Source organism: Callorhinchus milii, unplaced genomic scaffold (genome assembly GCF_018977255.1).
Source record: "Callorhinchus milii isolate IMCB2004 unplaced genomic scaffold, IMCB_Cmil_1.0 Scaffold3, whole genome shotgun sequence".
In the NCBI taxonomy this organism is placed as follows: Eukaryota; Metazoa; Chordata; class Chondrichthyes; order Chimaeriformes; family Callorhinchidae; genus Callorhinchus; species Callorhinchus milii.
The window spans coordinates 30,203,236-30,228,380 of record NW_024704744.1 but is presented as its reverse complement, the minus strand read 5'-3'; the positions used below and the strand labels follow the sequence as shown (position 1 = coordinate 30,228,380).

Sequence of the window (25,145 nt, the reverse complement as noted above, 5' to 3'; positions counted from 1 at the left end):
AGAAATTAATTCCAACACTGACCTTTTGTTGCACCGAATACTATGGTGTGCATGTCTGATTATACAGATCTCACAGTTCAATATGTCAAACTGACTTAGCAGTAAATAATGGCTACCCAATATAGCCATGTCCTTAAGGCTGTGCAGCATATTATGGTTGGTATCTCCTTCACACAATCCACTCCTATACAGAATAGGAACAATAAAGTACTAAAAGGGACAAACCATTCGAGTGCATCTCCTGGCAGCTAGACAAAACATTACATTGGCAGAGGTTTGAGGCCAGGTGTATGGCATTAGCCCCCACCCAATACGAAATAAGCAGGGACAAACAAGGAAAGGTTGTTATAGAGGAAAGGGAGGGAGGTTCAAAGTTAAGTCTGAGGAAGAAATACTATTGCTGAGGAAATTCAAGCCTGAGCTAGAGGAATGAAGCTGTGTATCCTGGTCCTCACCTTCAAAGCCCTCCATGGTTTGTGCCCCCCTACCTCTGCGATCTCCTAAACCCCCTACCAGCCTGCTCGCTCCTTCCGCTCAGTGGGCTCCAGTCCACTTGATATCCCCCGCCTCCCTTGCCGCACCATTAGCGGGCGGGCCTTCAATCACTCTGGCCCCACCCTCTGGAACTCCATCCTACAGTCCCTCCACCTCACCCACTCCCTTGCCTCCTTCGAGACCCATCTCAAGACCCTCCTCTTCGACCCTGGCTTCGATCAGCCTCCATTGCCCCCTACCCTCCCCAGCCCCCAGCTTGGGTCCGAAACACTGATTGTCTCGCGCCTTGGGACGTCCTCGCGACATGAAAGGCACTATACAAATGTAATTTGGTTGTTGTGTATAACATAGTGTTGGTATGAGCCTGGGTGACTCAAATCAATACGAAATAATGTCAACGGTATTCCTTTCGAATGAAAGTGAGTTACATTTCACAACAAAGATGACAATCGATATTACTATGAAAAGAGCGAGATTTTAACAGCAATGGAAAGTAAGAATGAGGTTGGAAATGTTAAATACAATTTGCTCCTGTTGTGCACCAGTTAATGGTTTTGACATTTATTGAAAGGAAATTATTAAAATTGAGCATCATTGTAAAAACAGTGTTTTTTTTATCAATCAATCTACATTACAGGTTCCTTTTCGTCTGAACTGTAATTTTGCATCATGTTAATTTAGCAATGAATTCAGACAGTAGACAATTGGTCCCTCTAATTTTCCATAAGATTAGAAGGTAATGCCATATTTATGTTCTCCACCAGTTCTAACTTAATTTAGATTTAGCCAACCTTCTGCAAAGGTACCAACCTCGAGTTCAAGATTGATGTTATTAATAATACAGTAATAACACTACTTGGAAACCATTATCAGACACTTGGTATCTTGAGGGCTGGCAGTGACAATTACACCAGAACAAATTATGTTATTAGTAGCACTATCAGTCACACTACTTTCCTCATCATTTTTGTGTTTTGGTAATGCTTTGTTTATGCCAGATGCTCATTTGAAACAGCTGTACCAATTTTAGAATAATATATTGAATCCAGGATTCAATTTATAATCATACCTGGCAGGATATAACATGGCAGAACTTGAATGTGAAAACATCTTTACTCATGTCAGTATTCTGTCACATATCAAAACCTGCATGACATTATCACCCTGCCCCAGAATGATAAGTTTTGCTGTTTCAGAAAGATATATGCTTCTTCTGAAAACCTTCTTGTATTCCTATATAATTTTTGCTATTAAGATATTGAACCCTTTTGAGGTACATTCATTAATGAAGTAATCCCTGCTCAAGCTCACATACATTATTTAGTCTCATGTCTGGTTTCCAAAGTTCAGTTGCACTGGAGCACATCTGGTAAAACTGCACAAATGGTTTAAACAGTATATCTCTTCGTACTTTTCCAGTTCAAGTGAAGTCAGTGAAAATCGATCCACGCTATGTTTTAAATCGTTCCTATAAACTTCCTAAGAGATTTTAATGTGACAAAATTTTTATGTTCAAAGCTGCACAAGCTATTCTTTTCATCAACTTTAAAAAACAGCACCTGGTAAAGGATAGTTGGCATCAGGCTGACTGCCTTGTTTAAATGAAATCACGATAATTTTCATGAAATTGTCCTATTACTCTCTGGTGATGGCTTGTCAATACTTATCTCTCCATCATTCCTACATAGGTCACAATGTTAACAAATACCTATTACAGACATTCATGAGATAATCATTATCTATTTCCAAAGCCTTTTAAAATCCTTTGGTTTATGCAACCAGTTACTTTATATTACATGGTACTGTGTTTATATTGAATGCTTTTAACTTTTTTAAAAATAAAGTGTAGGACTGTCACAATTACCTCATTTCAGCTTGGCTCAGTTGGTAGAACTATAACCTCTGGTCAGATAAGTTCCACATTGGAACTTGAACTCAGTCTCACCCGAAACTCCAGGGCATGCTTAGTTGTTAACCATTTGTTTGGTTGAGGCCCTGTCTGCCTATTCGTATGACTCCCGGATGCTATTTGAAAAGAAAAGAGAATTTCTCTATATGTCCTCGGCAACATTCATCCAGAGTAATTGGTCAGTCATTACATGGCTCCTTACTGGTCAAAACACCAAACTGATGGGCAAGACATAACAGCGGTATGAGCCAAAGCATGTCTATGCTGAATAAAGTATAAGGAGTTGTCCAAGATGTTAAGTTATTCAGATTAACTGTGTGTCTTGTGATCATAATTTACTTGGGAGAAATTCCAGCCAGACATTTATGAAGTACATGATGGAATTTGGGGAGTAAATAATGCAACCCTTCTAAAATATTAATAAAAATTCCATAGGCCTTTTTTGTGTTTAAAAAACACATATTACAATATGAACCTTAATTTCCCTCATTAATGGATGAGATAGTGACCAGAAATAATTTACTATGTGAATTATGTTGTTTTCGACTGCTTTAAGACATCCTCTGAGGTGAAACCAAGATGGGTGATGGAGGCCTGAATACTGGATTCATTTTTAAAAATATGAAGATTAACACAATAATGGAGAGGACAGTAGGGTGGGTGTTCTGGAGGGATGAGATCCAATGGACCGAAGGACCTTCTTCACCCAGACCAAACTTGTGAAAGGCACACTGTAAGTGTAAATTGTATTGTATTTACACTTACGCTGTATGTGTAAATACAATAAGTGTAAAGTGTAAAGCTCTCCATGGCTTTGCTCCTCTGTGACCTCCTAACCCCCTACCAACCTGTCCGCTCCCTCCACTCAGCGAGCTCCAGCCTGCTTCGCATCCCCTGCGTTGCCTGTTGCACCATTGCAGGCGGGCCTTCAGTCTCTCTGCCCCCACCCATTGGAACTCTATCCCACAGTCCCTCTACCTCGCTCCCTCCATTGCCTCCTTCATGACCTGTCTCAAGACCCTCCTCTTCGGCCATATCTTCAGTCACCCTCCTACCCCTACCCTCCCCACCCTCCACCCTCCTGATCCCAACTACCAGCTCAGGTGCAGATCCCTGACTGTCCAGCGCCTTGAGACGTCCTCCTGATGTGAAAGATGCTATACAAAATTGTAATTTGTTGTTGTTATTATATGATTAACTATTAGACCTGCAGTGGGATGTAACACGATTTATTTTATCTGGAGCTAAGCAAATACATCTGAAAGATAAAGCGAGCTCCTCATGTCAATACACTAAGTGTCACTACAGAAATTTGCTCAGGTTATTTTTCTTTAATAGTATTGTCAGAAAAATGAACCTTCCTGGGATTAAAAGGTCTGTGGTGCCAGGACTTCATTTATTAATAGGCAGTCAATGCACTTCACAGAATATTCTGTGAAGCACTTTGAGATGCCCTAACCGACGAGATAAGGTACTATATCAAATGCAAGGATTATTATTAACAAAAATATAGACAGATTTGTACAGTCCTGTAGCTCAGTGGTTAGAGCACTCGCTTTGCAAGTGAGAGACCTGAGTTCAATCCCAGGCAGAGGGCGAAACCTTGGGCAAGTTTCCTTACTCCACACACCTAATAATAATCCCTCCAAAAACCAAAAACAATAATTAAATTGGTCATTTTCAATCTACGACTGTTTGTGGGACATTGCTGTGCGCAATTGGCTGCCGCGTTCGGCCACAAATATACAGTCAATTCACTTTACAGTGTGTTCTGTGAAGCGCTTTGGGACGTCCTCCCGACGTGAAAAGTGCTATATCAAATGCAAGGATTATTATTATTATTATTATTATTATTATTATTACAGGGTAAAATACTTAACTCAACCTTTTTGTAGTGCATTATGCTGGGTGAAAGGGTTTCAGGAATTATGTGAAAAAAATATTTAATACTAGCACCCAAATCCCTAACTGTCCAGTGCCTTGGGGCGTCCTCCTGACGTGAAAGGTGCTATACACATGTAATTTGTTGTTGTTGGTTGTCCATTGTATCCCATATTTCTGTACAGTCCAGTTGTACCTAGTTTGTTCCATACAGTTACAGAAACCTGAAAGTCTTGTTTGACCCTGAACTGTTCTTTCTCCCCCATATCCATACCATGACCCGCTCTACCTTCCGCCACCTCCGCAACATTGCCTGACTCCACCACTGCCTCACCCCGCTCAGGCCGCCAAAACCTTCATACACCCCTTACAGTATTCAATGCAATAAAAATTCATAGAAAAAAAATAAAAATACATAGAAATACATCGCGATTTTAGATAAAGAGATGGTCTCAAAGAAATCAAGTGTAGAGTAACGTCTCCAGGCAGACACACTGCACAGCAAACTCGATATTTAGATTACAACCCCCCCCAAAAAAGTAATCATTTTAAAATGCTCTGTCCATTGAGAGGTGAATCATGAACAACCCACATGATAATAGGGGGTGTTTGATTTCATTATAACCTTGGCACAAATCCAAAGTGAGAAGCAGGGATGTGTCATGACCACAAAGGCGAGAAGGAGTTATAGGAAGCATCTTGTTAACTCATCTCCAATCTGGGCTCTGACCCCATATTGTTGTGGATCTAAGTCTGGCATTGTCTGCTGTATCTCAAATATGATTGATTGTTAAGAGGCAATAAGAGATCTGTACATTACAGTATTGAAGTTTTCTCTGGTCCATTTATTGCATCTCCATTGCTAGCAAATGTTAAATGAGAGACACAACAGTGTGCAGGCATTTCTCCATTAATTGAGAATAAATCATCATTTGATAACTAACCACCGATCAAGTTAAATGTTTCAAATACATTTCAAATATCCACCCACATCGGAATGCAATAAACCCTTATGTTTCATTGGCAGTGTGTTTTTTCTCTGACCATTCTGCTACAAATCAGCGGGAGATGAGGCCACTTACTGTAAAATGATGTTGACTGTTTAATAGATTTAAAACACACATTACATCCCTGCAATAAAACGCTTTAAACAGCTGGATGTCTGCTGTAAAAGTCATTTCGAAACCCGGGAAGAGATTGTTTAAGAAATAAGTAGTGGCTGGGAAGAAAAGTACGTTGGATAACTCATAGGAAGAGCTGAAGGTTTTGTGGATTAAGAGAAGAAAGTCTGTGCCTGTGTATGATCGCTGTTGCTCATGCCCTACTTTACACATTGTACAGTAAATCACACAGAACATACCTCGGGACAGGTAACTATTAGCAGCCCAGTCATCTCAATTGACACCCCGAGAAGTGAATGTACAAAAGTCATCTCTGTAATAACGAGTCCGGGAAAAGCTTGCAGCCTTTCCCATTCCCCTGGGACCTGTCTCACCTCCCCTCTCTGCAACTCCTTGCATAACATGCACTAAACAGCCGCCATGTATCCAATAACAAACACCTTGCTGTTACTAGTCGTGTGACTCTCCTGCCGCAGTGAATTGGCTGAGTTGATGGGAGATTAAGATGTTATGAGAAAGGTGACACTCGCGGTGAGCTTCTGTACTTTAGGTCAGGTCAGGCCAGGGTTTCCTTGTGTGAAACAGGGAGCAGAGGCTCCCAGGGCTGCATGAGCAGATGACTGTTGGTCATTTGTTGGGTAAAACTGAGAAGCATTTCATGATGAATGACTGAGGTTCCTGATGACTGGGGGAAGCTTAGAAAGGGAAATCAGGGAGCAGAGGGCAGGGCAACTTCTGCTATCAAAACTACTTAAAATCTCCATTGCCACTCTGTGAGACTGGACTATATCCTGCATGCACTGAATGGAGGTCTAAGCATTTGACATTGTTGCCCTTGTGTGATTTTCTTTAGGGTGAAACATTAAGATCAAAGGCGAGAGAGAGGGAGAGAGAGAGCAACAAGATTGCATTTGTATAGCGCCTTTCACGTCGGGAGGACGTCCCAAGGCGCTGGACAAAGTACAGCATTTCAGACCCGAGCTGGGGTTGGGGGGGTAAGGTAGGGGAGGGGAAGGTGGGTGGCCAATGGCATGGTCGAAGAGGATGGTCTTGAGGCGGGACTTGAAGGAGGCTAAGGAGGGGACGAGTGGCTGAAGGCTCTCCTGCCAATGGTGGGGCGGGTGGGTCGGGGGACAGGGAGCAGGCCAGAGCCGGCTGAGTGGAGGGAACAGTCGGGTTGGTAAGGGGGTAAGGACGTTGCAAAGGTAGGGTGGGGCGAGGCCATGGAGGGTTTTGTATGTGAGGACCAGGATCTTGAACTGGATCCTCTGATGGATAGGGAGCCAGTGGAGTCGGGCGAGAATGGGGGAGATGGGGTCACGGAGTTTGGTGCGGAGAGGACACGGGCTGCAGAGTTCTGGATTATCTGCAGCCTGTGGAGGGAGGAGAGGGGAAGGCTGACAAGCAGGGGGTTTGCATAGTCGAGCCTGGAGGTGACGAAGGCATGAACAAGAGTTTCAGCGGCCTGAGGGGTGAGGTAGTGGCGGAGTCGGGTGATGTTATGGAGGTGAGGGAAGGCAGAGCGGGTCATGGCTTGGATGTGGCGGAGAAAAGACAGTTGAGGATCGAACAAGACACCGAGGTTCCTGACTGGCTGGTGAGTTTGTAGTGTGCAACCATGGAGGTTGATGCTGCCAGAGCCTGAGGTGCTGAGGCGCTGGCGCGACCCAATCAGGAGGGCCTCAGTCTTGTTCACATTCAACTGTAGGAAGTTTGCCCTCATCCAGGACTTGATGTCCGACAGACAGTCTGTCAGGACAGCAGTGGTCCTGGAGTTGAGGGTGGAGGCAGAGAGATAGAGTCGGGTGTCATCCGCGTACATGTGGAAGTTGACCCCATGTCTGCGGATGATGACACCAAGGGGGAGCATGTAGATACTAAAGGGGAGAGGGCCAAGGACAGAGCCCTGGGGTGGGGGGGGGGATAATAGCCAGAGAATCTCAGAGTGGTCAGTGAGGCTGGGAGGTACACACAGAGAGGGATGAGGGATAACCTTCAGGGTGAGAGGAAGGCTGCAAGTCCCTGTCCTGGACCCAGTGTGCGTCATATTCCTTGTAAGAAATGGGAAATCATCACGTGATGGCAAAGGCTCCCTGTTTGCTCTCCTCCCAGATGAGCGAGCTCCCAGCCCAGCCCAGCTCAGCCCAGCCCAGCCCAGCTCCCAGCTCAGCCCAGCTCCCAGCTCAGCCCAGCTCCCAGCCCACCAGCTCAGCCCAGCTCAGCTCCCAGCTCAGCCCAGCTCCCAGCTCAGCCCAGCCCAGCCCAGCTCCCAGCTCAGCCCAGCTCCCAGCTCAGCCCAGCTCCCAGCCCAGCTCAGCCCAGCTCAGCTCCCAGCTCAGCCCAGCCCAGCTCCCAGCCCAGCTCACCCAGCTCCCAGCTCAGCCCAGCTCCCCAGCCCCTGCCCAGCCCAGCCCAGCTCCCAGCTCAGCCCAGCTCCCAGCCCAGCCCCAGCTCCCAGCTCCCCCAGCTCCAGCCCAGCTCCCAGCCCAGCTCAGCCCAGCTCCCAGCTCAGCCCAGCCCAGCCCAGCTCCCAGCCCAGCTCCCAGCTCCAGCTCAGCCCAGCTCCCAGCTCAGCTCCCAGCTCAGCCCAGCTCCCAGCCCAGCTCCCAGCCCAGCCCAGCCCAGCTCAGCCCAGCTCCCAGCCCAGCCCAGCCCAGCTCCCAGCTCAGCCCAGCTCCCAGCTCAGCCCAGCCCAGCCCAGCTCCCAGCCCAGCTCCCAGCTCAGCCCAGCCCAGCTCCCAGCCCAGCTCCCAGCCCAGCCCAGCTCCCAGCCCAGCCCAGCTCCCAGCCCAGCCCAGCCCAGCTCCCAGCCCAGCACAGCTCAGCTCCCAGCCCAGCTCCCAGCCCAGCCCAGCTCAGCCCAGCCCAGCCCAGCACCTCACAGCCCAGCCCAGCACCTCACAGCCCAGCCCAGCTCAGCTCCCAGCCCAGCCCAGCTCAGCCCAGCCCAGCTCAGCTCAGCCCAGCTCCCAGCCCAGCTTCAGCTTAGCTCAGCTCAGCGCTCAGTCCTGGTTGGAGCACTCACCGTGTGAGTGAGTGTGTGTGTTGTGTGTGTGTCTGACCACAGGATCCACAAGGAGACAGACCCAGAGTGAAGCAGTGAGCCCTGTGCAGTGAGACCAGGTAAGCTCCACCTCACCACATTTATCCCTCACGAAGTAGCTTCCACCAGCAAACGGGACACTTTGCTGACTTACCTGCCTTCACTTGGTGTGTGTGTGTGTGTGTGTTTTTTGCAAACAACTTGCTGGACGCGATTTGCAAAAAAAGTCAAGGTTTATTTCTCTCTCTCTCTCTCTCTCTCTCACACACACACACACACTCTCTCTCTCTCTCTCTCTGTTTCTCTCTCTTTCTTTCTCTTTCTCCAAAAAATAATTGAAAAAAAAGAAGCCCAGTAGTGCTGACATGATATCGAGTGAACTTTTATTTGCAGATCTTTTATTTGCAGATCTTTTATTTGCAGATCTTTTATTTGCGTGTTCTTTTATTTGCAGATCTTTTATTTGCGTGTTCTTTTATTTGCAGATCGGTAGTGCTGGGCAGAGAAACGCTGGGAAGCGACAGACTGTGTTCCCACCATCAGAAGCATAAATTCCGACAATTCATTGTATTCCCCTCCGGCTGTGGAGGGTGCAATCCCTCAGCTGCCAGTTCCTGGTTTGGGGGAGAAAAGCAGATCCCCCCCCCCCCCCCCTCCTCTCCCCCCACCACTCTCCCCCCTTCTCTCCCCCCCACTACTCTCCCCCCTTCTCTCCCCCCTCTCCACCTCCTGTCCCCTTCTCTCTCCCCCCTCCTCTCCTCCCTTCTCTCTCCCCCCTCCTCTCCTCCCTTCTCTCTCCCCCTCCTCTCCCCCTTCTCTCTCCCCCCTCCTTTCCCCCTTCTCTCTCCCCCCTCCTCTCCCCCTTCTCTCTCCCCCTCCTCTCCCCCTTCTCTCTCCCCCCTCCTTCCTCCCTTCTCTCTCCCCCCCTCTCCTCCCTTCTCTCTCCCCCTCCTCTCCCCCTTCTCTCTCCCCCTCCTCTCCTCCCTTCTCTCTCCCCCTCCTCTCCCCCTTCTCTCTCCCCCCCCTCTCCTCCCTTCTCTCTCCCCCCCCTTTCCCCCTTCTCTCTCCCCCCTCCTCTCCCCCCTTCTCTCTCCCCCCTCCTTTCCCCCTTCTCTCTCCCCCCCCTCTCCCCCCTCCTCTCCCCCCTCCTTTCCCCTTCTCTCTCCCCCTCCTCTCCCCCTCTTTTCCCCCTTCTCTCTCCCCTTCTCTCTCCCCCTTCGCTCTCTCCCCCTCCTTTCCCCCTCCTTTCCCCCTTCTCTCTCCCCCCCTTCCCTTCTCTCCCCCCCCTTTCCCCTTCTCTCTCCCCCCTCCTCTCCCCCCTTCTCTCCCCCCTCCTTTCCCCCTTCTCTCTCCCCCTCCTCTCCCCCCTCCTTTCCCCTTCTCTCTCCCCCCTCCTCTCCCCCCTCCTTTCCCCCTTCTCTCTCCCCCTCCTCTCCCCCTCCTTTCCCCTTCTCTCTCCCCCTCCTTTCCCCCTCCTCTCCTCCCTTCTCTCCTCCCCTTCTCTCCCCCCCTCTCCACCTCCTGTCCCCTTCTCTCTCCCCCCTCCTCTCCCCCTTCTCCCCCCTTCTCTCTCCCCCCTCCTCTCCCCCTCCCCCCCCCCCCCCCCTCAGGCTGGAGACCCCCCCGGTAGCAAACTGACTATGGGCCAAATTAAAGTGAGCGAAGGTGATCATCACCGCGTCCAGAAACACCAACTTCTGTGCAGCTGAAGGCACCGCCGCTCGTGGCGGAGAAATGTCACACGGACTCCCCCGAAAGAAAGTTTTCTTTTGATGTGTAGATGTAGATATATATATAATATATCTTTATATATATAAAACAAATGAGGGAGACGGTTTGCTGATTGCCGGGTCTTGCGGTCGGGCTGTGATCACACGGTCCATCCAGGTTCAGAGTGTTCCTCCAGAAACCCACTACACCCTGTGCTGCGGGGACTGGACCCGGAGCAGCGCCTCCCGTTCATCCAGGTCAGAATATCGTGTTCAGAGGATATGAATATCCCCTCTCTCTCCCCCCCACCCCTCCCCAAACCCTTCTCCCCCCCTCCCAACCCTTCTCCCCCCTCCCCAACCCTTCTCCCCCCTCCCCAACCCTTCTTTCCTCTCCCCAAACCCTTCTCCCCCCTCCCCAAACCCTTCTCCCCTCTCACCAAACCCTTCTCCCCTCTCCCCAACCCTTCTTTCCTCTCCCCAAACCCTTCTCCCCTCTCCCCAAACCCTTCTCCCCCCTCCCCAACCCTTCTTTCCTCTCCCCAAACCCTTCTCCCCTCTCACCAAACCCTTCTCCCCTCTCCCCAACCCTTCTCCCCCCTCCCCAAACCCTTCTCCCCTCTCCCCAACCCTTCTTTCCTCTCCCCAAACCCTTCTCCCCTCTCCCCAAACCCTTCTCCCCTCTCCCCAAACCCTTCTCCCCTCTCCCCAAACCCTTCTCCCCCCTCCCCAAACCCTTCTCCCCTCTCCCCAACCCTTCTTTCCTCTCCCCAAACCCTTCTCTCCTCTCCCCAAACCCTTCTCCCCTCTCCCCAAACCCTTCTCCCTCTCCCCAAACCCTTCTCCCCTCTCCCCAAACCCTTCTCCCCTCTCCCCAAACCCTTCTCCCCTCTCCCCAAACCCTTCTCCCCCCTCCCCAAACCCTTCTTTCCTGTCCCCAAACCCTTCTCCCCTCTCCCCAAACCCCTCTTTCGTCTCCCCAAACTCCACTCCCCAAACCCCTCTCCCCTCTCTCCAAACCCCTCTTTCCTCTCCCCAAACCCCTCTCCCTGTACTTGCAGAAATCCGAAGTCGCATTTAGTTTGTACAATTGTTTCCCCACTTGTGGTTGATTCCAAATATTGACTGTAACTGAAGGCAATATGACACTGACTTTGGCTGTAGCGGTATTTTGCTGGACTGTGTGAAATGATTTCTAATGTCTGAAATGCGGGTTCTCTGGGTCTTGGGTTTCAGTGATCTGGAAAGGGTTGCTGGGTCTTAGTACATTTTGCGCTTGTAAATGACAGTACATGGGCAATCAGATGGGAAAGGCAGGATCCACAAGGAATTTCTGGAGTGTTATAGCCAGATCTGTTCAGTCCATGGAAATTCCCCGCATTTCAATCCCCTTAATGCCTTTAGCAGTCAGAGCGAGCCGACCTTTCGGTGAAAACGCCTTGACCCAGCTCAGGCTCTCACTAACCCCACTGTGCGCCACCACACAATTCAATCAGATTAAAAGAATCGATGGACTTTCACTGCACAGTCTTATGTTTATTTTGGGGACCCTGCAGCTCACCAGGCATTAACATGGAAAGCACGGAGAATAAAATACATGGTCACAGCGAAAGAATCGAATTACAGTGTGGATCTGGACACCATCCCGCTTCTGATGTTTGCATCAAATCTGTGATCCTGCAGAAACTTGTATATCATCTACTCTATTTGGTTCATTGTTCTAAAATGTCATCTCACTTTTCCATCACTGATCTTTTAATGTTCAGTCAGATTCACGGATTTATAAAGAAACATGAAGCAGGAAAGGTTTACTTTAATTATTGATAAATTGAGTAAAATAGTGGAATAAAATCAAATAAGTGAAAACGATGAGACATACATTGACAGCCAGAGAGGGGGAGAGAGACAAGGGCCCAATCATATTTACTTTTATAATTAGTTCATTAAAAAAATATAAGGTTGTAAACAATTCAGAATGATTGCCCATTTGGAAGGCAAAAGACAGTGAAATTGGTTGAATGAAACTCTACGTCTTAAACTGAGGGCCATTACTAGAAACGCGCATGCATAATTAATGGTACCTCTTCTATACTTTCTCCCCATTTTCCTTCATCTCAATTTAGCTCCATATAGTGACTGTTTATCATCTGGTGTGCTAACCCACCAGGAGGCACACTTGAGTGATGCAGGAGTTACCCTTACAGGTTGTTGTGTCTCCCACAAATATCCAATGAGATTGGCAGTGTTTCCTCCAGACAAAGCATGAGTTGCATCGATGCAGAAGAGGGCCTGGAACATGGACTCCTAGTCATGATGAGTCACACACAGTAATATTTTTGCGTCTGAGACATTGTAAATGATTGTGCACAAACGTACATGCATTATTATCCAATATATTAACTGTAAGAATAATTGGACAATAACCTATGCAAACACACAACTATCATATCAAGAATTTTGGTTTATGTACATATATATCTTTAAATCCCGTCCAACAGCTTGTATATGTTTAAAAATGCATTTTCCGAGTGCATCGCAAGAGATTGTAGTTTATCATGTAGTCTGAGTCTTCTATTGGCAGAGTCAGAACATCTGTTTATTCTTTTCTCAAAATAAGATTGTACTAATTGAGTTTAACTTTGATCTGATCTATAGTTAGATACTTTGGTGAGTTAAATTTATATTTTTGCAGTTGTAGTTTGGTGTAACAATATTATTTGTCTCTCCCTTTTTGCAAGAAATTCCAAACAGTTTTGTTTCTCAGGTCGTTCATATTTACTTTTCAAGTCCAGAATCAAGTCGCTGTTTTGAGCAGATTGCCAGACTGGCTTTTCAAAAGATAACCCATTGCTTAATAACTTAACTTTATCGCAATGTGATCAACTTTGTGATCATAATGTGTTCAATGTGTTGATAATTTCACTCTGAATTAAACAATCATTTATCGCTCTGTGTGATTTTGTAGTAGAAGAATCCTAATATTTGCATTACCAGAGTGTGAGATAAAACAGTGCAAACTTGGTGGATATAGCATTTTGTTTCTACTAATAATGTTATTTGACATCTTGCTGCTGAATTGTCATTAATTATGTCTGACCACATCAAACCTTAAGAAAGGTTTACATGGCCTAAAGAAACCTTTAGGTGAGATTGTTGAGTTAGTATCGATATGTAAAGAATGTAAAGTAGTATGTTTTGGGAAGAGGGACAAAGAAAAATAATCTATTCTAGATAGTAACATTGTTAGCAAAGCAGAGAAGCAGAGATCTCAGAGTACAGATGCATAAGTCTTTAAAGGTAAGAGTGTAAGCAGTTAAGAGTATTAAAAAATGAATGGAATCCTAGGTTGTATATAGGGTGAATCAGAAATCATTACTCATAGAGTTTTTAATTAGTAATTATGTTTTTTTAAGACAACATTCGTAGGGTGTGTGCTATTATTACAGGAGATGTCTTTCATCTCATTCGTGAAAGTTTTTGTCACTGAGTTGATATATGGAGCCGTGGAGTCCCGGAGCATAGTGGTTAGCATGCTCGCCTCGCCTCGAGATTCAATTCCTGGCAGGGCGAAACCTTGGGCAAGTTTCCTTACTCCACATGCCTCTGTTTACCTAGAAGCAAGTAGGCACCCAGTTTCTAGTCAATTGAACATCTCATATAGACCTATAATAATAATATTCCTTGCATTTAATATAGCGCTTTATCGTGTCCGAGACATGTTTGGTGCCACTTCACATACTATACTGTAAAGTGATTTGACTGTATATTTTGTGGCAAATCGCGGCATCCAATTACGCACAGTAGTGTTCTACAAACAATCGTGGATTGAGTGACCAACTTATTTATTATTTTTAATAATATGAGTAAAAACTCATATTATGATATTCATATCATAAGAACTGTGATATGAATAAGAACTTTTGATTTTTATGTTGAGGCATAGGAGAGCAAGGAGATAAAGTAAATATGTACAGGTTGTAGTTGAAGTATTGGATCTGGTATTTCACATCACGTAATAGAAAGAACATGACTGTCTCCGGCTGTTTATGAGATATTGCTGTACGCAAATTTGCTGTTGCATTTGCTTGCAAATACACAGCCACCACAGTTCAAAATAAAATCCAGTGAAGCACTTTGAGATGACTCGATGATGAATCAAGGAGCGAAATCAAATGCAAGTATCATAATAATAATAATGATGCTTGCATTTGATATAACACCTTATCACATCTTCAAGACATCTCAAAATGGTTCACAGAATGTACTATAAAGTGAATTGAGTGTAAATTGTGTGGGCGAAACGCAGCCAATTGCCCTCAGCAGTGCACCAGCAATAGAGGAAGCACAGTGAAGATTTGCTAGGACAACATAAATATAAGAGGTTTATAGTTATGTGGAGAGAACTAAGAAGCCTTTTTTGCTGGAATAGAAAAGATTATGGGGAAAATCTAATGGAGCTTTTCAAAATTATGAATAGTTTCGATTGTGTAAATAGAGAAAGTTCAAAAGATTTTGACTGATAAGACCGTGAGCTTTTGCGCTGACTGTGATTAACTTCAGTGCCTCTCAACTCAACCATCCTTCAAACCCTACTTCCAAGCTGTCACTCCTTCTGTTTTCCCTCACCTCCACAACATCATCCACCTCCACCACTACTCTAGACAATGTGTAGGTTGCTGACATCTCCATCCACCTCTTCATCACTCAAGATTTAACTATTTGAATACCCTCTTCTCTCCCTACAACTCCTCCCCACACAGGCCGCAGGTCATCAGGATCTCTGCAGTCCCTGTCCTCTCCTGTACCAAGCCCTGTAAGCCTATCACTCCAATCCTCCCTTGGCTCCACTGGCTCTAGATCTCCCAGTGGTTCAAACTCAATAATCAAATACCTCAATAGCTTGCCTCGACTTCCTCTGACTTTCTGCCCATGCCCATCCACTCAGAAAACACTGACCTGCTTCATGTTCCCATCTACTGCACCCTGTCATCAGTGGGTGAGCTTTCATCCTTTCTGCTCCGCTCTTTGAAACTCCATCCCTACATGTTTCTGTCTTGCTGCTTCCCTCCCCAACTGCAAAACCCACTTAAGCCTAACAGTTTAACTTCCTTTCAGCCACCTCTCCACACCTCATCAACTTCTCCCTCTCTGCCTCTCCCAGTTAGTTATGTGAAGTACTTTTAGATGTCCTCCAGACATGATATGCACTATATAAATTGTTATTTAATCAATAACGAGGGTATAAATTGAAGATTATGACTAGAGGTAAAGGAGGGTTTTTATTTATACGGAGGGTTCTTAGAATGCAAACTGTTTTGCAACAAATGGCATTGAAGCTGAATCTGAAAAAACATTTTAAAGGGAATTGGATAAAGCCATGAATACAATATATTAAGGGGTAATGGAAGGAGCAGTGTATGGGATTGGAATAGATAACATGGGTAAAGTAGCTTAGATCAGACAAATTGCTTCCTTTTGTGCTGTAAGTGTACAATTATGTTATGCAATTGTTTACATAATGGTTGAGGTTATGTTAATTTCCATACATTTCATTCAGTACCCAATGAATACTATACGACTTATTTCACTGTGACCTTGATTCAACATTATGTCAATTGATGGTTAATATATTTCAGATATTTTGCTCACTTGTCTAGGATGTAAATAAACAAGATCTTAGGCTGAGTTCTAACCCGGACTACCACTCTGCTCGCAAACATTTCTAGGTATTTAGATAATTATTATATATCAACAGTGATATATTTTAGTCCTTCACCCCATAATATCCACTTTTTAATTTTTTTAAGATCTTGGTTAGGAGGAACTTGTTTACACAGAAGCTGGTGTGAATAACAAACTCTTTGCCAGGAGCTGTGGTTAAAGCAGAGTTGAAAAGAAACTCAATGCATACATAATAATAATCCTTATATTTGATATAGCCCATTATAACTTCTTCAAATATCTCAAAGCGCTTCATAGAATATACTGTAAAGTAAATTGACTATATATTTTGTGGGCGAAACACGGGATCCAATTGCACACAGCTGTATCCCGCAAACAGTCGTGGATTGAGTGACCAAATTATTATTATTTTTTTGAAGGGATTATTACCCCCAGAAAAGCGATCTGCCAATCGATTAACACCCAGGTTCCCACTTACTGCTCAGTAAAATTAGTACTTTTACTGCTATGGTACTGGTGTAAGGAAACTTGCCAAACATTTTGCCTCACATGGGAATCAAATCCAGGTCCTCTCGCTTGTGAGGAGAGTACTTTAACCAATACGCTACAGGACTCCCATGTAGTATAAGAGAGAAGGGAATGGAGTGGTGTGGAGGAGGATGAAGTGAGGGTATTAGGATTGGTGGCTAGTTGGATTGAATGGCCTTTTGGCGCCATAGACTCTACATAATTCTATAAGTAATTCTCACGGCAGTGTTTTCTATGCATGTCGGCCATCCAAGGCCAGGCCCACCACCCTCTTTGCATGCTTGTCCAATTTTTGTTATGTAACAGAATAACAGCATTGTTTTCATGAAAAATGTTAAAAAGAGTTTCATTTTTTAAAAAAAACACTGCTTAAATTGCACCAGCATCAGACTAGTGTTCTCGACTTCAAGATCCTCACCCTTGTATTCAAATCCCTCCACTCCTCTGCACCCCCCTACCTCTCTGACCTCCTTCTCCTCAAAACAGTACCCGTTGCCTTTGTTCCTCTGGGTCTGGCCTCCTCCTTGTCCCCCAAGTCCTCCTCTCCACCCTCGGCGGCCGTACTTTCAGCCACTATGCCCCGAGGCTCTGGAATGTCCTTCCTCACTCCCTTGGCCTCGCCCCCTTCCTACTTTCAGGTCCCTGGTGAAGACCTTTCTTTTCGACTGCACCTTTGGTCACCTTCCCACCCCTGGCTTGGCCCTGGGATCCGTTACTGTGAAGCGCTCTGAGACGCCGTCCGGCGTGGAGAGCACTACATAAATCCAAGTTGTTGTTGTTGTTCTTTAATCCTGCTTGTGAGGGTTTACAAGTACTGAGCCTTCAGACACTTCCTCCCACCACATACACACCACCCCTTCTATCTCCCTCCCAGCTTGGGCTCCTATTCAGACTTTTGAGAAATTCTCCCTACATGAAAGATGTTATATAAGTGGAAATTGTTTTTGTTCTGGTGGGGATGTTATTTTTGGTGGACCAAGCAATCAGATGCATGCTGCAGTTTCCCCGTAAGCAAGAAAATGGAGCATCAGATGGCTGTAAAATGGTGTGTAATTGAGCACCCGGGAACACCAGTGGAACCTTCATTGGTGACCTGGACTTACATAGATCACTGGCAGTAGAAAATCTCTCTCCTGGTGCTTGTTTTAAAGGCATTGGGATGACATTCTAGAAAGCAGTTGTTGCTGACTTCAACTTTCTTGGAAAAAGATGGCAGACAACCAAATTATGTTTTCAAACTCTCCCAGCTGCTCAATTTTTTTTGCGCAAAATAAATCTAGTGACAAACTCTCTTCCATCAGTTGCACACAGGAAGCACAGGTACAGTCAGCTGGCACTCACATCAGTAGCAGCTCTGTGCCATCACAATAACCTGCATTAATGACAGTGAGCAACATAACTAAGAGTAGGGACCTCACAGCATCAGGGATCCCTGGCAATGCTGCAAGTCAAGGAGGATATTGTTTTTTCCATCAGTTTGATTGACCTCTCTTCTGCCCTTCACTGGCATTAATATATTTCAAAGCACTGCTAATGATACACCAGCCTGCCTGGCTCATTGGTAAGTCTAGTGGGTGGGGGGATGAGGGTTATGCAGGACAAGAATTCTTCCCACTCAACTCCTTTTAATCCAGTAAGCCAAAGCCCTAACCAATGGTACAAGTTGGACAAGCAACAGGAAGCTTGCATTTAATGACAAACTATAAGATTTCAGCTGGGTAAATCTTAGGTACTCTGGGGTCCCAATCCTTGGCTCTTGCCAATTTGCGCCTAATACTCTAAGTACATTTGGCCCCCTTGATTATCTTACTCATGTGTAAAGAGGCCTGCATGCAGTCCATGGGGCACAAGTTGGCCATCTCTATTCTAAGGAATTAAGTAAACAGGATGGGTCCCTCCAGGGAGAAAGTGCGCATTCCATTCCAACCACTGGAATTTTGATGTATTTGGTTTGGATACTCTTAGGCATGGTGATGGAATTCCACATGTGTCAAACACCTCGTTGACCAAAAAAACAAATGGCATGGGTAGTCCAAAATTTAGCAACAGACTATCTCTGTATGTCTTTGTGGATGAGGTAGCACAATTCAGTCACAGTCTCCCTGCTGAATCTCAGGCTCTTCATACACTGTTCAGTTATGCACAGGTTATGCACTCTATTGTTGAGATACTGGATGGGCTGGTGCAGCTGTTATCTCCTGCGTGCTCCAAGACTGCCATATCCTCCTCATCATCATACAATGTGATGGAATGCTAATGTCTCCTGCCACCCACCATCTCAGGCAGAATGCTCCTCTGTGTTATTCAATTCTATCACCCCTTGTGGTGATTTTCAGAATCAACCCCATTATCACAAACATCAGGTATGCTGGGGAATCAAATAATCACTTTTCGAAGTGCTTTCCAAATTGTGCAATTCTGTGTCATACTGGCCTAGTTGGTAGTCAGATTTTCCTGTGCCTTCACCCACACAAAACACAGTCATTGCACTTTGCAGTATATCCTGTGAAATGCTTTGAGATGTCCTCTCAATGTGAAAGGCGCTAAACCAAATGTAAGTTTTATTATTATTATTTACGCTGTAAGAATTGCTTCTAAAAGCCTCTAACAAAACCGAAACAAATTAATTTGAGCTCTTGCTTATTTCTGGTAATGGGTAGGAATGCTGGGAAGAGCATCAATTTAGATGTTGGCTCAATGTCTTGGCATTATACCTGTGTTTACATGTCTATGTTTTCACTGAAGTTAGCAACCACAGGAGCGTCAGAACAGGCCCTAGTTTTATGGATGTGACCCAAGGTGAATTTCAGTGCAATGTATCTTCTGTTCAAGTGCCTGACCTTCACCTTCAGCACACAACATGATAACATGGCTTACATTGATAATTCACCAAATCTTATACTTGTATTTCAATCCATGGCACAGGATATTGGAACTCCAATGTACTGTGCTACCATGATGCTGATGTAAATAAATATGTTTAATTATTGTCTTGCTGGTTAAAGGCAATATCATGAAGGGCAGAGTTGAAGAGATTTATTAATTCAATGTGCAATTGTTAGTAAATATGTAACAATGTTAATTGCTAATACAATTAACTGTTGTTTCTAACGTTTTAGCATTGCTTAATGTACCCTGAAGTAAAACATTTCTCTGAGCTGCTATTTATGGTTATCACGAGGATGATTCATGAATGTATGTTGTCAAAACCACAGTTGTATTGTTCTGAAATTGTATTCTCTTATTACTTTTATTGAAGGAGGAAGACACTATTATGATAGCAACAGGGGGTGTAATAACAGGGCTGGCAGCCCTTAAGAGACAAGATTCTGCCAGATCCCAGCACCATCTGCCTCCTCCTCCATCTGTTCCACAGAAAAGGAGACCCAAACGTAAACCCAAAGCTGATGTGGTTATAGTGAGAGGCAAAATCAGACTCTACTCTCCTTCTGGATTTTTCCTTTTTCTTGGAATTTTTATCCTGATGGTCGGGATTGCAATGGCAGTTCTTGGTTATTGGCCGCAAAAGGCAGTTAAGAAACATGCTATGTTTCCCAAAGCTGGAATTTCTACCAACGACTCTGGTATAGTTACAAATCACGAAGGAGTAATAGCAGAATTCTTTGTACAGCATCTAAACTCTGAAAAAATGAAAATGCTTGGCCCTTTCACCATGGGGATAGGGATCTTTATATTTATTTGCGCTAATGCAATATTACATGAAAACAGGGACAAAGAAACAAAAGTGATACAGATGCGAGACATTTATTCCACTGTCATTGACATCCACAGCCAAAGAATTAAAGAACAGAGACATATGAATGGGGTTTGGACTGGTCACCCTGTTGAGTCTGATATCAAATATTATGAAAATCATTGTGCTGCTAAATTAGCGGCTAATGTATTGTTGTCATTTGCGGGTCCGCCTAATGATGGCACTTTTTCACGGAATTGGAACTCCAATGAAGAAGATGAAGGACCATTTAAAGAAGACTCCACTCTCTTATCCCCAGTGTCCCACATGCCACCAGGGTCCATCTGTGGACTACAGCCAGGAATTCCAAGGGGAAAAGAAGAAAAAAATAGCAACCTTAAAAAATGTGACACAAAGTCGATTGTTTCATCGTCCATCAGTGCTTTCACACTCCCTGTTATTAAACTCAACAACTGTGTCATTGATGAGCCTGATCTTGATAATATCACAGAGGATAGTGATCCCAGCAAAGGTCGATCTCGACAGCCATCTATGGCCTCCTTAGTAGTTCCATCAATTGACATTAATGACTCCTATAAACCACGTAGCCCACGATTGCTGAGAAGCAACAGCACCACAACAGATGGGTATCCACCTAACATGTCCCTTGATGCACCCATTGGAATATATCTATCACCAAGTAACTCCAAGAAAGAATTTGGATCAAACTCTTCTCTTCACATGTTGTCTTGTCATTCAAAATCATTGGACTTGGAGGGAGGTCCCTTGACACTCACAGTTCAAGCAGAGCAAAGAAAGCACCCAAGTTGGCCGAGACTCGACCGAAGTAACAGTAAGGGTTATGTTAAACTGGAAAATAAAGAGGATCCTATGGACAGGTTACTTGTACCACATACCACAGTAAAACGTGATTTTACCAATAAAGAGAAATTACTTATGATCTCAAGATCTCACAATAATCTAAGTTTTGAAAGTAATGAATTTCTAGATAACAAGTTAAGGCGTGGTGCATCAGAAACAAGGTTTTGAAGGTGTTTTGCTTTTTACCATGTGTTTGTATTTTAAGGCATTTACATTTTAAAAATATGTATTTATAAATAGTGAGAAAGTGCATGTCTATTTTAAAGAGATGTTATTTTCAGTACAAATTAAGCTTGAACATTGTGCATTGTAATTTGAACTGGCATCTTTGCATTAATGGGAATTTTCGTGATGGTTTGCGGTTACAGCAGACATTTTTTCAAGCTGTGTTTGTCAGTCCTGTATTAACCAAATGCTCAGGTATTACCAAGAGCTGAGATTGAGTTTCGATCTCAGTCCCAGGAGAGATGGCAGCATCAGAATGCGAATTCCATTTAATTTCTGCCTACATTCATTGTTGGATAGACAGAACTTATTGAAATAAATTGTAAACGATATAAAAACTACAAGAACGTATTAATATTTTAATATGTGTACGAAAATGTGTTAATGAGTAAACTGGGAGCTAGTGTTACTGGTACAAAGCTTAAGTCTGTATATTGTATAACAATTAGCCAGATATTTTACTATGGGGCTTTTATCAACTCCACATTTATGTTCTTAATATACAATATACAATTTGCTATTTTTGGAACAAAATAAAATGTACATATACTATGAACTTTAATAACTATGTTTCTATTTAATTATCAGCAACTAATGAAAAGTTATATGGTCAGAGTTAAATAAATTGAGCCTGAACACATTGGATAGGTGAACATAGATTGGCATGTGCATTGTGTTAATTAATGCAAGGAATGCATTATGAAAGTACTCAAATTTTACACTATTGTTTCTAAAGATCTTTTCAACCAATATTTCACTTACCAACTAATCTGGGAGACTGGGAAGCCTGGTAGAGTAAGAGTAAAAAAAATCTATTACACTATTAATAGTGCTTAAACACATCTTCAATTTTTTTATTTGTTGAAAACTTTCTGCTCCACTTTCCTGTGTTATAATCACTATTGTGTGTTCTGTTAGTTGGATCCTCTCTCGAATTAAATAATAAACTTGACATTGAACTTTAGTGATCACAGTGAATTGCTGACATTTGAGAATACAATCTCTTAATTTTTTTATGACCAATGCTCCAACTAATAAACAACTATTATTTAATTTTAATGCATAAAGATGTGGCATTCGTAGCCTTTTTATTTGGCTTACAATGGACTCACTGACTCTCCTATAGATACACTTTAATTTATTTAAAATACATATTCGTACTAAACGCTTGCAAATTTAATGTTGCTGTATGCCCTTTCTGAATAGAATAATTCATTTATACAACTATCAATTCAGAAAAGAGACAAAATAATGATTTTGCGATTTTTTAAAAAAAAGGTTATTTTCTTGCACCTCATTTTAGTTCACATTATTTTTAACTTTATTTCTTTAGTTTCTTTGCCAGGAGAGTTTGTATTCATCAGTTCTAGGGAATGGTTGCTTCTTAGATAATTGTGGGTTAATGTAAATCATTTACATAACTAAATAAATTAAATGGCTTGACGTTCACACCTGATCCTATCTTCACCCTACATGTGAACACTACGGATGAAGTGTTCAAGTGGCTGACTTCAGGAGAGCAGACATGGGACCTAAAATTGAAGGAGAGTAATGGCCTGTTTATATTTCACATCTGGTCTAGGTGATTGAACTATAATGATCTTCTCATCTCACAAACTTCAATAACATCACCGTTCAATATTTATAAATTACAGTCCTATGGGGCCATTTTGAAAGTCCAAGTACTGTATAATGTATTTAATTTTGACTACAGAATTAAGAAACAGTAATAATTTAAATCATTGTGCAGGAACAACTTCCTGTTATTAAAAAAATCTTATTTCCTTGCACTAACAGTAAAATCACATCGAATTCGGAAATCTAATGTGTGGGATCTGAGAATCATTGTTTATTTCTTCAATTACAGTAATAATAATAATCCTTGCATTTGATATAGTGCCTTATTCTTCGAGATGTCTCAAAGTGCTTCACAGAATATACTGTAAAGTGAATTGACCGTATATTTTGTGGGCGAAACACTGCAGCCAATTATGCACAGCAGTGCCCCACAAACAATCGTGGACTGAGTGACCAAATTTTTTTTGAGAGGGATTATTACCCCTGGAAAAGTAATCCGCCAATTTACTAACAACAGGATTCCTACTTACTGTTAGATAAACAGAGGTGTGTGGAGTAAGGAAACTTGCCCAAAGTTTCACCCTGACGGGAATCAAGTCCAGATCCTCTAGCTTGCAAGGTGAGTGCTCTAACCACTGAGCTACATGACTCTACATGAAGATTCATTCAAGTTGCATGATTGGGTAGGGATTAAGGAACAGAGCAATTTACAGTCCGTCAAGATGCTCGTGTAGTCAAACAAATATGTAAAACTTGTGTGTCAAACCGTTCAATTGTTTTGACTCCAAATAACTATCTAATTCTACCTAATTCCCTCATGAATTTGCTGGCATAACTATCCAGCATGTTATTACTAGATGATTGTTCCAATTATTCTGAGTCATATATATATATATACAATATATATGTATAGACTATATATATATAGATATATATGTATATACCATAGATAAAATGTTCTTTTCATCAATCCCAAATCCTTAGGAAGAGGTGTCAGCCTACTTCGTTTGATACTCTACTAGGTCAGAATGTTGTGGCCTCAGACCCCACGTCAAGATTTTGAGCTTATAGTTTAGGCTGATGTTCCAGGACATTGCTTAGGGGAACATTGAATTCATGGAAATAGCATATTTCAGATGAGATGTTAAACAGATGTTAAAAGTCCTGACTGCCTGTTCAGGTGGACGTTATAGATGATACTGTTCAAAAAGGGAAGGGAGTACCTCCTGGAGTTCTGGCCAACAATCTTCCAGATATAATTGGTCATTCATTTTGTGGCTGTCTGTGGGTCATTGCTGTGGGAAATTGGCTGCCATGTTTGCTTACAAATACAGCCACTACACTTCACAGGAAATCTGGGAAGTGGTTTGTGACATTTTGATGTGGTAGACGCGATATGAAAATGTTGTTATTGTTGGAATAAACTAGCGAGGGTGAGAAGTGTAAACTTTATATATAAAACCTATTAAAAACAAATGCTGGACTGGTGTAGAATTAAATTTCCTATTACTCACTGTAATATTTTTCCTTTGTTGTTCAAGAAAGTAAACTTCCAAGTCATGTCTGCATTACTCATCTGCAAATTCTGGCAGAGAAAAAGTATGCTAGGCCCCTCAGTTAACCTTCCTCTGTAGAACTGAGTTTTGATTCAATATCTCTGTTTAAACAAAGCTCCATCACAAATCATTCTACTGGAATGTGACTGCGATCATCTTTACTAAGAAATCACTTGTCAGTGAATTACAGGATAAACTCCACTGGAATATGTTAAGCTGGAACCAAGAGCTGTAGAATTTACAGGACTGGAAACAATTTAGTTCATCATGCCTGTGCTTGCTCTGGGAAAGAGCTATCCAATCAGTCCCCTTCCCCTGTCTTTTTCCCATATGATTTCATATTTCTTTTTTTCAGATATTTATTTAATTTGCTCTTAAATGCATGATTGGATTCTGCCTCAACCATTGTTCCAGGTGAGCAATACATGCACCACTATCCCACTGTGTAAATAAAATTATGTTCGTCTCTTCCTTTGTCTTCAATATCTATATGCTCCCTATGCATGACATCATCCGCAGACATGGGGTCAACTTCCACAAGGTATGCGGATGACACCCAACTCTACCTCTCTGCCTCCACCCTTGACTCCAGGACCACTGCTGTCCTGACTGAATGTCTGTCAGACATCAAGTCCTGGATGAGAGCTAACTTTCTTCAGTTGAACGTCAACAAGATCGAGGTTCTCCTGATTGGCTCCCGTCAGAGCCTCCTCACCTCAGGCACTGACAATATCACCATCCATGGTTGCACACTCCACCTCACTGAGCCAGTCTGGAACTTTGGGTTCTTGTTTGACCCTCAACTATCTATTCTACCCCATATCTGCGCCATGACCTGCTCT

General features: G+C 43.5%; 1 protein-coding gene across 1 annotated transcript; it reads left to right on the top strand.

Annotated features, from left to right (window-relative positions):
- Positions 1-10,278: 10,278 nt before the first annotated feature.
- On the top strand, positions 10,279-22,019 carry tmem200a (transmembrane protein 200A). The gene is made up of 2 exons (XM_042333366.1): positions 10,279-10,416; positions 19,628-22,019. Exon 2 carries the CDS (start codon positions 19,643-19,645, stop codon positions 21,110-21,112), a length of 1,470 nt encoding a protein of 489 aa, XP_042189300.1. The 5' UTR covers positions 10,279-10,416; positions 19,628-19,642; the 3' UTR covers positions 21,113-22,019.
- The last annotated feature ends 3,126 nt before the right edge of the window (positions 22,020-25,145 follow it).

Coding starts and splice junctions, on each gene's coding strand:
- tmem200a (XM_042333366.1), top strand. CDS start 19,643: ATGATAGCAACAGGGGGTGTAATAACAGGGCTGGCAGCCCTTAAGAGA.